The following is a 13,674-nucleotide window of genomic DNA, read 5'->3' on the forward strand; positions in this document are numbered from 1 at the left end:
TTCACTTGGGATTTCTAAGCTAGCAAGCGTGTAGAGGATAGCTAAGAAATTCAAACTGGTGAGACAAATGGTTAAAATTAACAAATTGACAATGCCAAGTGAAGATACGGAGCCACTGGAACTCTCATTTGCTGCAAGGGTGGGAATTCAAATTGGTACAACAGCCTTGGGCATCTATTTGGCCGTATCTGCTTAAGCAGAAGATAGGCTTCCTCACCACCTAGAATTCCACTTGGAGTATTTACCCATTAGGAATGAGTGTATTTTCATCAAAAAACATACACAAGAGTGCTCAGAGTGGTTTCACTCAATGGCCAAGAACTAGGGATAATCCAAAAGTTCATCAATAGGTGAACAGACTGTGCCACAACCATGCGATAGAATGCTACTCAGCAATGAACAAGAGGGAATGATTGACACAGGCAACACCCCCGGATGAATGCCACAGACATAATAGTGAATATAATTAGTCAGGCTCAGAAGAGAAGAGGACTTATTGGGGCATTTTTTTTCAAGTTCAAGAACAGGCAGAATGACTGACAGTGTAGAGGTCAGTAGCTTTGAGGCTTTGTCTGGAAGGGGGCCTGAGGGGATGCTCAAGGCTGGCACAGATCAGTGCTCTAATCTGGTGGTGAAGAGGCGGCTGCTGGGGCCACAGCTGAACCCTGCAACATTTGAATACAAGAAGTGTGCCATGGGCCACTAGCAGAGGTCACTAAGACCTGTATCCTCCATCCACTCTGCTCAGACTTTGGGCTGCAGAAACCTTCCAGCTGAGGATTTTCAGAGGTGGGAAGCGTTTTTGCAACAGACGCAAGGGCACCCGAGAGACGCAGCCCCACAAGAGTTCTCCCTCAGAACTACCCTATGAGTTGAGGACTGTTGGGATTCCATTGTAAAGATGGACAAACTGAGGAGTTCCCGTCGTGGCTCAAGAGTTAACAAACCCAACTAGTATCCATGAGGACATGGGTTCGATCCCTGGCCTCGCTCAGTGGGTTGAGGATCCGGCATAGCCATGAGCTGTCGTGTAGGTTGCAGACACGGCTCAGATCTCCCATTGCTGTGGCTGTTATGTACGCCAGCAGCTGTAGCTCTGATTGGACCCCTAACCTGGGAACCTCCATATGCTGCAGATGCAGCCCTAAAAAGACAAAAGACCCCCCCAAAAAAATGGACAAACAGGTACAGAGAGGTTAAGCCACTGCTCGGGGTCACCACAGGATCACCAGCTAGTGAGCACTGGAGCTGAGACCGTATCTCTTTGGAAATATTCCTCTCAGTAACCAGACTCCCTGCTCTGCCCCCTCTCGATGCCTGGTTCTCAGCGCTCCAGAGCAAAAGGCAGAAACATAAGTTTCCTTTTCTTCTCCCTTCCCTGTAGCCCGAGATGATGGAAACTCAGCTGGAGCTGTTGAGATTGATGTGGCTAGGGGTTTCCATTGTGGCTCAATCGGTTAAGAACCCAACACAGTGTCTGTGAGGACACAGGTTCGATCCTTAGCCTCACTCAGGGGGTTAAGGATCCAGTGTTGCCATAAGCTGTGACATAGTTCACAGATGTGGCTTAGATCCAGCATTGCCGTGGTTGAGGCGTAGGCTGCAGTTCCAATTCAGCCCCTAGCCTGGGAACTTACATATGCTGCAAGTGCGGTCTTAAAAAGAAAAAAAAAAGAATTGATGTGGCCTGAGTCAGGAGTTGGGGGCTGGAGGAACAGGCTCCATGGAGATTTCTGGCCCTTTTGTGAGGCTGTCCTCAGTCCTCAGGGGCTGCCCTCTGTGGGGCTCAGGGGATTGGGGTTTTGCAGAGTCAGTGACCCAGCAGTGATGGTTGGTACAGTCAGACCCAAGGCTAGCATGAGTCATGGGGTGGGGGGAGCTGGTCACGTGATGACTGGGAACGTGATCTAGGGCTGGTTTCGGGGTGGCCGAGATCACAACCAGGGAGAACAAACAGCCTTTGCTTCCCAGCTGGATCAGATTCCATGGCCGGCGCCAGAGCAACCTGGGTGGGACCCAGCAGGTGCTGGCTGGACCCAGAGTGGGGAGATTCAGGGAGATATCCTAGCCCCAGAGGCCCAGTTTTTCCCAGGCAGCTGGAGTATGTGTGTGAGGAGGTCTATTCTGCAGTCTCCCCTCACCCATCCTCCAGGATAGTTCACTGTCTCCACCCTTAGACTCCCAGGCGGGACTATACCTCCCCACTCAGGGGGCAGAGCAAGGCTTTGCCTCCTCTCTCAGACCCCAGGGCTGGGGACTCTCTTCCCTCAGATCCCTATGCAGGGCAATGTCTCCCCCTCTCCCTCAGGTCCCCAGGCAGTGTTGTGAGACACAAGTGCCTGGGCAAATGGCACATCCCATCAGGACCGCGTGTGACCCTTTCTAGCCAATGAGCTGTGAGCAGAATTTTGACAAGCCACTGCCAGGCCAGAGCATTTGACCACCTTTCTGAGTCCATCCCTACTGTCTTGGAGAGATGCTGCCCATCCCTTTGGAATCATTTCCATTTGACTAAGACCAGCAGCCTGCTGGCACCCTGCCATGGGCACCTAGCATGGATGAGAAATAAGCCTTAGCCTGCCTATTCTGCAGAGACCTGGGGAATGTTCCTGACTGAAGCAGAACCTGAGCCACTCTAATGATATAGGGATCCGGAGAAGAGAGAGCAGAAAAGGAAGCACACACATGGAGAGATGGTGTGACCTGGCGTGGGTCATTTAACAAATACAGTGGACCCTCACTGTTTTCAGAGTCTATGTTTGCCATTTCTCCTACTGGAGACCCCCAAAATCAACACAGTGCTTTTGCAGTCACTGGTGGACACGCACAGAGCTGGGAAAAATTTGAGTCACCAGAGGTGTGTGTTTCCAGCTGAGGTAAGACAAGGTGACACTTCCTCCACCTCGTCACACTTCTTCCTTGTTCCAGCTCTCAGACTGCAAACAGGAGTCCTTTTGGAGGTCTAGCCAGTGGCACGTTTTTCATTTTTGTGCTTTTTCTTTTTCTTTGTTGATTTTGCTGTTTGAAAAGGCCCCTAGGGGTAGTGCTGAAGAGCCATCTAGTGTCCCCACGAGCAAGAAGGCTGGGATGTGCCTCCCAGAGAAAATATTTTAGAGGAGTTTTGTTCGGCCATGAGTACTAGGTGGTGGCTGTGAGTTCACTGTTAACGAATAGGGAGCATGGATTAAACAAGGTGTTTTTTGGTTTGTTTTTGTTTTGATTTTTTAGGGCCACACCTGCAGCATATGGAGGTTCCCAGGCAAGGGGTCAAATTGGAGTTAGAGCCGCCAGCCTATACCACAGCCACAGCAACACAGGATCCAAGTCGTGTCTGCAACCCATACCACAGCTCATGGCAATGCCGGATCCTTGCCCCACTGAGTGAGGCCAGGGATCGAACCTTCGTCCTCGTGGATACCAGTCGGGTTCATTACTACTGAGCCATGACGGGAATTCCATGGGGTTTTTTGTTTTGTTTTTGGAAGTTCTCAGGCCAGAGATTGAATCTGCACCAAAAAAGTAACCAGAGCCACAGCAGCGAGAATGCTGGATCCTTAACCCACTGAGCCACCAGGGAACTCTTAAGCAAGTTCTGGATCCAGCGCCAGTATTCTTTAAATACGTTTACCTGCGACTTCATAGGAGGTGATACCGTGATTCAACGAGAATCCACCGCTTGTGTCCACAGCAGAGGAAAAGGGATGCACGGAACGGAACAGAACAGAACAGCTTGACAGTTAAGAGAGCAGGCTCTGGGTTCAAATCCTAGCTGGGAATGTAGCCACTTCCTCCCTCAGTCTCCCCATCTGTTTAATGGACACACAGCCAGGGCTTCCCACGAGGCTGGGGGAGGACTAAATGAGATAATGTGCATGGAGTATTGCGGTTGTGCTCGGTGGGTATAAACAACTGCTGTTACTATTATTACTGTTATGTGCAAGGACGGAGAGGCAGACCGGGTCCTCTCTGTGATCCAGAAGGTCGGCTCAGGCCCTCGCTGAGCCTATCTCCCGCTGCTCGGTAGAACAGGAGCAGCAGCCGAGTGCTGCCCCCTCCCCCAGGATTTCACCAGCTGGCTGGTTCGGTGTGCATCCGCCCGGGGATCATGCTGCGTGCGTGCTGAAGCCTACGAGCCGCAGACAACCCGCAGTCACGATGGAGACTAGAGACAGCTTGGACAGGGTGGTGTTTATTACCAGGAGGACGCCCGCGTGACCTCCAGGCACCAGAGTGTTTTGACACAAATGACTTGAAGGCACTGGTTTCGTCCAGCCCCCACCCATGCCCATCAGGGCCCATCACCTAGCAGCCGCGTCCCGCCCCCTCCTCCAAGGCTGCCGCACCGCGGGGTAGCCGAGGATCCAGAATGCCTTGCGCCGCCCAAGGTTCCCAAGATAGAATGAGGCCGGCATCTGCCAGTCCCGGGGTGCGGGTGGGATATTGGCCCGGGACTCTTTCCTGGGACTGATGAGGGGCTAAGAGACGCTAGGCGGAAGGCGGGCAGCCGCTGTCTTCTCCACCACGAAGCCATAGTTGTACTGGGGGTTGGGGGTAGAGCACAGAGTGAGGGATGAGCCACTGGTGTGCCAGAAGAATGGTCGGGGGTCGGGGACCTGGGGGCCGGGGGCCGGGGGTCGGGGTCGGGGTGGGGGTGGGGGGGTGGGGGTGGGGTCGGGGTGGGGTGTGGAGGCACTAGAGGTGGGTTATGGGTAGGAAAGAAGGGGGGGGCCAGTGGAGACCAGGGTGGCTGACACACACCTCCTCCTCAATGTCCGCCAGTGACTTGATGGTCAGATCAGCAAAGGCAGAGAAGGCCTGGCAGGCATGGGCAGGTCAGTCTTGACCCTCCCTCCCAACCTGGAACCCCCGTTCCCTCACCTTCATGGAGGATCCCCCCCTCAGTATTTCCCAGACATCCCCTCCCCCTTTCTGCCACAACCTCTAGCTACCAGTATCCAGATGCCCCTCTGGACTCCTCCATTCCAGAAGGGGACCCTCCAGCCCCCACCCTTTGGCCTCCAGCCTCCTCCAACCCAGAACTCCCCTCCCAGCTGAGGTGCTGGATACAGATGATGCTCCCTGCATCCTGGTGCCTAGAAGCAACAAGGAGGGGCAGACCCAGACTTGCCAGGAACCCAACTCACCAGGGGGCCACAGCTCTTGCCCTCAAATCGGGGGTGCAGAGTGAAGGGAACCCCATCCATGGCTGAGGAAAGCAGATGGGGGGATGGAGCTGAGGCTTCTGAGACTCCATGCCTGCCTACTGCCCACCCCTTCCCAGGTCTCAGCTCTTCCTGTCTTTCTTTTTTTTTTTTTTGGCCACCCCATGGCTTTCAGAAGTTCCCAGGCTAGAGAGCAAACCTGAGCCACAGCAGTAACCAGAGCCACAGCAGCAACAACGCCTGATCCTTAACCTGCTGAGCTAGCAGGGAACTCCTCTTCCCAGTCTTGGCAGAATCTGGGAAGCCCAGGCCTGGTCCAACCCAGCCCCTGCCCTGTGCTAGCTATACCACCTTGGGTGGTCTCGCCCCAACCTCACCCCACCCCCAGAGCTTCAGTTTTCCCACTGTGCACTCACCTGAGATGCCATAAAGGTTGGAAGCCTCGTAGATGGAGTCGTTCCTCCGTAGGGTAGATGCCGAGAGCCCAGCCTTGAGAGTGTCCGCTCTGGAAAGCCGCCCTTGCTGGTGGAGAGGGGATAGCCCAGCTCAGGCCTGAAGCTGCCCCCCCACCCACTTGGCTGCTCCCATCTCTGAACCTGAGGACTCACCTGGGCTGGCTGGGCTGGTCCAGGGAGAGGTCCCTCATGTCTCGGCTGAGAGCTCGGGGCTTGGGCACTGGCCGCGGGGCTTTGGCTTTCTTGCACCAGATGGCAAAGCCACCCATGTCCCTAGAGGAGGAGGAAAGGGAGGCAGGGCTCTAGCCCAGTGTGCAGCCAGGCTGAGAATAGCTACCAGGGTCAATGGGGACAGGCTGTATATATAGCACAAGGAACGCTACTCGATATTCTATGATAACCTATATGGGAAGAGACTCTGAAAAAAGAATGGATATACGTATATGTATAACTGAATCATTTTGTGGTACAGCAGAAATTATCACAACATTGTAAATCAACTATATTTCAACAAAACTTGAAAAAATAGAATGGGGAGGGGGATAAGTGTGGGATGGACCAGAAGGGTAGTAGACACACACCGTTACATTTAGAACAGATAAGCAATGAGGTCCTACTGTATAGCATGGGGAACTATATCCAATCACTTGTATTTTGGAGGATTTTTTGTTGTTGTTTGCTTTTTGTTTTCTTCTTTTTAGGACCTGCAGTATATGGAAGTTCCCAGGTTAGGGATCGAATTGGAGCTGTAGTTGCTGGCTTGCACCACAGCAACATGGGATCCAAGCCACATCTGCGACCTACACCACAGCTCACGACAAGACTGGATCCTTAACACACTAAGCAAGGCCAGGGATCAAACCTGCATCCTCATGGATATGAGTCAGGTTCTTAACCCACTGAGCCACAACAGGAACTCCTCTCCAATCGCTTGTGATAGAACATGATGGAAAATAATATGAGAAAAAGAATGTATATATACGTAGGATGGGTCACTTTGCTGTACTGTGAAGTTGACACAACACTATAAGTCAACTACACTTTAATAAAAATTAAAAAAAAAAAAAAAAAAAAGCTGCCAGAGGAGGGCAGGCCTCTGGGTGACCTCACATCTCAGTTCACACCCTCAGCAACATGCTAACTAGTGTTGCTGGGTTCAATCACTGTTCTAGGCGCTTTAGACACACCAACTCATTTTTACTCCTCGTGGCCACCCCATAAGATTGGTACAACTGTCCCGATCTTAACGTGTGGAAACTGAGCCACAGAGAGTTGGCAGAAGGAACGGGAGAACCCATGGGAGTCCTTGAGGGCCAGAGGGGTAGATGTGGGAGTTGGGAGGTCAAGGAGGGAGTGCTGAGGGGCAGCCCTACCCGACTCGAAGGTATCCAGGCACTGTCTTGGTTTTCCCACTCAGCCGGACGTCAAATACAGCCGTGTCTGCGACCCCCAAGGGTACCAGCTTAACACACATGCGTTTCTTCTTGGATACAGAGCCTCTGGGAATGGGGGGCAGAGGAGTGACAAGAGGGAAGAAGCAGGGAAGGGGTCCATAGGGCTCCAGGATGACACTGGCCAGGGTGCTGCTATTTAAGACAGCCATCTGGTTAAACCATGAATGGCAAAGCCATAGGAGGGAACTCCATGCAGCTTTGAGGACCCATTGGGACAGGGTCGTCTTTAGTGACATAGAGAGGCACTTGTAGGGTAGCTGTGGGATAAGACAGAACTCACTTTCCCCCAGCCCTCTAATCCAGAGGTCAGCAAACTAGCCTAAGAGCCAAATCTGGCCCAAAGTCTGTTTCTGTATGGCTCACCAGCTACGCATGGCTTTTACTTCTTTTTTTTTTTTTTCTTTTTAGGGCTACACCTGCGGCATATGGAGGTTCCCAGGCTAGGGGTCCAATCGGAGCTATAGCCGCCAGCCTACGCCAGAGCCACAGCAATGCAGGATCTGAGCCGCGTCTGCAACTTACACCACAGCTCACGGCAATGCCGGATCCTTAACCCACTGAGCAAGGCCAGGGATTGAACCCGCAACCTCATGGCTCCTAGACGGATTCGTTAACCACTGCACCATGACGGGAACTCCACGGCTTTTACATTTTTAAAGGGATATATATGCAACAGACACCATCTAATTTAATATATCTACTTTCTGCCCTTTTACAGACAAAGTCTGCCAAGTCCTGCACCAACAGATATATATGCTGAGAGTCAAATATAAAAGACAATACATGGAAAAGGCACAGGAGGCAGGGAGAGCCTGATGGTTAGAAAACAGAGTGGTCAGCATTGTCAGGAAAGCACCAGGGCAACTGGAGCCTGTGTGTAAGAACCTGGAAATGTAAAACAGAACTGCGCAAGATTCAGCCTGGCTACAACCTAAGAAGAAGGTGTATTAGTAACATTAAATAAAACAGGTCGCAATGACCGAACACTTACTCTAGAACAGAGGCTTCCAATCGAACATTTTTACGCAGGGCGGGGCACATTTTCCCCGTACAGGATCAGAACTCTAAGTCCTCAGCCAACACTGTCATTACCAAGTGCTGTCGAGGGGGTGGCCAAGGCTCAAAACTCACGCGCCTATGGTCTCTCCATTCCCTCCCCGCTCTTTCCCGCAGAGACTCGAATGTGCCCTTCACCTCCAACCCCGCCCCACCCCACCCCCGCCTTCGACAGGACTCACTGGAGTCTACGGGGTCGCAGACAGGGGAGAATCCCGGCGGGAGAGGGCTCTTGTCCACCAGGATCTGGATATCGACCACCACGTTCTCCTGTGGATTCTGGGATGGGATGGGGTGGGGGGACGCGGTGGGGAACACAGCAAGAGTGACCGGCACGCCTCGGGCAGCACCCCGCGAATGGACAGGGGGAGTGGAAGGACCCCAGGGATTCCGAAGGTGGGCGCCCCTTACCTCTAGGCTGCCCAAAGGATTGAGACATAGGAAGTAGCCGGATTTCTGCGCGAAGGTCTTGCCGAAGCTGGCGGGAGCTCCCTCCACGGTGCAGGAGATCTATGGCACGGACGCGGGTCAGCGCCAGCCAGGCTCTTACCTGGCCGCAGCCACCTCTGCCCCCATTCAACCCCTCGCCCCTAGTGCCACCGCCTCTCCCTACACTTCCCCGGTTCCCCGACGTCGCTTACCGCACTGAATCCCCTTGGCGGAGGCGCCGAGGCCGACGACCAGGCCAGGCCAGCCAACGGGGCCGCGTCGGTCCCGGGCCCCGGATCCATCCTCCGAACCAAGATCCAAAGGCGATGGACCGCCTTGGACCTCCCAGCCGCGGCCGGACGGCGGAGTTTGGCCACGAAACTGAACTACAACTCCCAGATAGCCTTGCGAGGTCGGGAGTCCAGGAGGCGTCGTTTGCGCGTTCCGGGAAAGCTGTCGGCCAACTGCGTGCGTCCCCCAGGTGTGCCAGTGAGCGACGTTTGCGGAAAATTGTCTCCTTTTTTTTCCCCCTCACGCCCATCAACTTCCGCCGGAAATGTCTCGCTAGCAGCAAACCGGAACTACGTTCCCCAGAATCCTTTGCAGTGTCAACCTCTCTTCCAAAGTTGACGTCAGTATTCCCCAGAATTTGAGAGTGAGCTGTGAAAAACTCACAATTCCAGAAGTCACCCCAAAGAAGACTTTCATGAGTTATGCAACGGTTAGTTTAAATAAAAATACCGACCAACTTGAGCCTTGAAATCTTGGTGTAACTTGAGAACTTGTTCACATACACATTTTTTAAAATGAGACAAGAAAGTGCTCAGTATGGAGACAAACTTTTACACCCCTCAGAAGTAAAATATGGAAAATTAGGGAACAGAAGGTTTACTCCTGTGTAGTTTCCAGTTTTCTGCAATGTCATAGGTTAGCCCACTGCCTGTTTTTTGTACCACCTGTTAGCAAGGAATGGTGGGGGTTTTTTGTGTGTGTGGTGCTTTTAGGGCCGCACCCAAGGCATATGGAGGTTCCCAGGCTAGGGGTCAAACCTGAGCTGTAGCCGCTGGCCTACACCACAGCTACAGCCACGACATATCCAAGCCGGGTCTGTCGCCTATACCACAGCTCACGGCAATGGCGGTATCCTTAACCCACTGAGCGAGGCCAAGGATGGAACCTGCGTCCTCATGGATACTAGTCAGAGTATCTGCTGAGCCACAAGGGGAACCACTGAGTGAGGCCAGGGATCAAACCCACAACCTCATGGTTCCTAGTCGGATTCGTTAACCACTGAGCCACAACGAGAACTCCATTTTTTTTTTTTTTTTTCTTTTAGGGTTAGACTTTATTTTGTTACCAATATTCTGTTTTTATTTCTGGGGATTTTTTTTTTTTTAAGGATCTACCATTGCGGTGAGCTGTGGTGTAGGTCGCAGATGCGGCTCGGATCCCATGTTGCTGTGGCTCTGGCATAGGCCAGCAGCTACAGCTTCGATTCGACCCCCAGCCTGGGAACCTCCATATGCCGTGGGAGCAGCCCAAGAAATGGCAAAAAGACAAAAAAAAAAAAAAAAAAGAAGAAGAAGAAGATAAGAATACTTTTGCACCAAGTGCCCTGTGATCTGAAGCACTGATTTATTGAGTCCCTGAGGCTAGGAATCAATCAGGGCATTCCTTTGTGTCCGAATGTGCTTTAATAAAGATATTATAGGGGAGTTCCTGCTGTGGTGCAAAGAGATCAGGGGCATCTCTGGAGCCCTGTGCCCAGCGGGTTGAGGATCCAGCATTCCCCCAGTTGCGACTTAAGTTACAACTGTGGCTTGGATGTGATCCCTGGCCCCAGGAATGCCATATGCTGTGGGGTGGCCAAAAAAGAAAAGAAAAAGAAAAAAGATGCTACATGAGAGCTCCCTGGTGGTTCAGTGGGTTAAGGATCCAGTTTTGTCACTGCTGTGGCACAGGTTCAATCCCTGGCCCGAAAAGTTCCACATGCCATGGGAGCAGCCAAAAAAAAAAAGATGCTACATCCCCAGTCTGATCAGATATGAACATACAACTTTCCATTCCACTTGGATAATTAGTCATGTCCAAGGCCATCCTATTTTGGAGGACATCTTTTCACGTTACAGACGTTTCAGTATTCAGTAAGGGCAGACTTTGTCAGCTCTCATTTAAGTCTTGCTGGGTTAATTGAATAAGAGCTTCTATGTGTCCTATAATGTCCTCCAGGCCAATAGAGGGGACAAGACAGTGGCCGAATGATCATAGCAGTGGAAAACAGAACATGCCCATCCAGCCTTGAGGAGAGGGTGTTGGCAACTCTCCCCACACCCAGGGTGCATCAGCCCGACCATCAAAGTGGAAGCCATGGCCTGAGATTTTTGCCACATATCCATTGGGTCCCATTTAGAGTTACTCAAGAAATACATGGGCAGCGTGACCAGTCAGTACCAAACCATTTGCTATCCTTTAATATGACAGAATGACTGGAGCACAGTGGGGCTCAGTCACATATCTGCAGTGCAGGGACATAGGTTCTATCCTTGGCCCAGCACAGTGGGTTAAGAATCTGGTGTCACTGCAGCTGTGGTGTAAGTTGCAGACGCGGCTCAGATCTGATCCCTGGCCTGGGAACTCCATGGCAGCCAAAACAAAACAAAACAGGAGTTCCCGTCGTGGCACAGTGGTTAATGAATCCGACTAGGAACCATGAGGTTGCGGGTTTGATCCCTCCCCTTGCTCAGTGGGTTAACAATCCGGTATTGCCGTGAGCTGTGGTGTAGGTTGCAGACCTGGCTCGGATCCCACGTTGGTGTGGCTCTGGCTACAGCTCCAATTGGACCCCTAGCCTGGGAACCTCCATTTGCTGCGGGAGCGGCCCTAGAAAAGGCAAAAAGACAAAAAATGAAACAAAACAAAACAAAACAAAACAAAACAGAATTACTGCACTGTTCTAACAATACCCTTCCCGTAGTCCTAGTAAGATTGGGTTGGTTCTATTTAGTGTGTTTTTTCTGTTCCCAACATAGGGGTGCCTGTGTGGTCAAATATCCCTAACCTAGGGGAAGCCACCTGAATCCATCCCAGATCAAGCATAGCTACCCACAGCTCTGATGGTCGCATTTAATTTTTTTTGGGGGGGGCTTTTTAGGGCTCCACTGGCAGCATATGGAGGTTCCCAGGGTAGGGGTTCAATTGGATCTTCAGCCGCTGGCCTATGCCACAGTCACAGCAATACAGGATCTGAGCCGAGTCTGCAACCTACGCAACAGCTCATGGCTATGCCGGATCCTTAACCCACTGAGTGAGGCCAGGGATTGAATCTGTGTCCTCATGGACACTAGTCAGATTCTCTTCCGCTGAGCCACGATGGGGACTCCCTGATGGTGGCATTTTTAACACACGTCTCATCAGCAGTTTGCTGGGCCATCTGTGTTGATCGATTGACATAAAAAGAATACTCCTGTCCAGTTTCTCCAAGGAAGTCATGCAAATGGCCAACAGGCATATAAAAGATACTCGACATCACTAATTATTAAAGAAATGCAAGTCAAAACCATAAGGAGGTACCACCTCACATCTGTCAGAATGGCCATCATTTAAAAATCTACAAATAGGGAGTTCCTGCTGTGGCATGGTGGCTTAAGGATTTGGCTTTGCTGCAGCTGTGGCATAGGTTGCAGCTGTAGCTTGAACTCAATCCCTGGCCTAGGAACTTCCATATGCCACAGGTATATGGCAAAAAAAAACTACCAATAACAAATGCTGGCGAGAGTGTGGAGAAAAGGGAACCCTCTTGCATTATTGATGGGAATGTAAATTGATGCAGCCACTACGGAAAACAGTATGGAATTTCCTAAAAAACTAAAAATAGAGTTATCATACAGTCCCGCAATACCTGGACTTATATCCGGACAAATTCATAATTCAATCAGATAGGAGTCCCTGTCGTGGCTTTAGTGGTTGAGAACCCAGTGTTGTCTCTGTGATGATGTAGGCTTGATCCCTGGATTTGCTCAGTGACATTGCTGTAAGCTGTGGCATAGGTCACAGATTTGGCTTGGCTCCAGTGTTGCCATGGTCGTGGCTGCAGCTACAACTTGACCCCTGGCCCATGAGCTTTGATATGACACAGGTACGGCCATTTAAAAAAAAAAAAAAAAGGAGTTCCCATCTTGGCGCAGCAGAAATGAATCGGACTAAGAACCATGAGGTTTCGGGTTCGATCCCTGGCCTCTATCAGTGGGTTAAGGATCCGGCATTGCCGTGAGCTGTGGTGTAGTTTGCAGACTCAGACTGGATCTGCTGTTGCTGTGCCTCTGGCATAGGTTGGCAGGAACAGCCCCGATTAGACCCCTAACCTGGGAACGGCCCTAAAAAGACAAAAGACAAAAAAAAAAAAAAAAAAGAAAAGAAAAGAAAAGAAAAGAAAAAAGATACATGTACCCCTATGTTCACAGCAGCGCAATAGTCAAGACATGGAAACAACCTAAATGGCCATTAACAGATGAATGGATAAAGAAGATGTGTATATATGCATATGCACACACACACACATTTACCCACTATAGAATACTACTAAGCCATAAAAAAAGAATGAAAAGTTATTTTCAGCAATATGGATGGACCTAGAGATTATCATACTAAGTGAAGTAGTCACACAGAGAAAGACAGATACAACATGATATCGCTTATATGTGGAAACTAAAATAAGACACAAATGGAGTTCCCATCCTGGCTCAGTGGTAATGAACCCGACTAGTATCCACGAAGACTCAGATTCGCTCCCCGGCCTCGCTCATTGGGTTAAGGATCTGGTGTTGCATGAACTGCAGTGTAGATCGAAGAGGCGGCTCAGATCTCGTGTTGCTATGGTTGTGGCATAGGCCAGCAGCTATAGCTCTGATTCGACCCCTAGCCTGGGAACTTCCATATGCTGCTGGTGTGGCCCTAAAAAGATAGATAGATAGATAAATAAATAAATAAATAAATAAATAAATAAATAAAATATGACACAAATGAACTTATCTATGAAACAGAAACAGAGTCACAGACGGAGAGAATAGACTTGTGGATGCCAAGAGGAAGGGGATAGGAGAGTTGGGGATTAGCAGATGC

At 50.9% G+C, this 13,674-nt stretch overlaps 1 protein-coding gene across 1 annotated transcript; it reads right to left on the reverse strand.

The window, feature by feature from the left end:
* MVB12A (multivesicular body subunit 12A) lies at positions 4,170-9,122 on the reverse strand. Its single transcript, XM_021083558.1, is given in 10 exon segments — positions 4,170-4,538; positions 4,759-4,815; positions 5,145-5,206; positions 5,579-5,638; positions 5,641-5,684; positions 5,771-5,890; positions 6,991-7,116; positions 8,310-8,406; positions 8,539-8,637; positions 8,769-9,122. Coding segments are annotated over 9 exon segments (657 nt in total). The 5' UTR covers positions 8,567-8,637; positions 8,769-9,122; the 3' UTR covers positions 4,170-4,475.

This window comes from Sus scrofa, chromosome 2 (assembly GCF_000003025.6).
Source record: "Sus scrofa isolate TJ Tabasco breed Duroc chromosome 2, Sscrofa11.1, whole genome shotgun sequence".
Lineage (NCBI taxonomy): Eukaryota > Metazoa > Chordata > Mammalia > Artiodactyla > Suidae > Sus > Sus scrofa.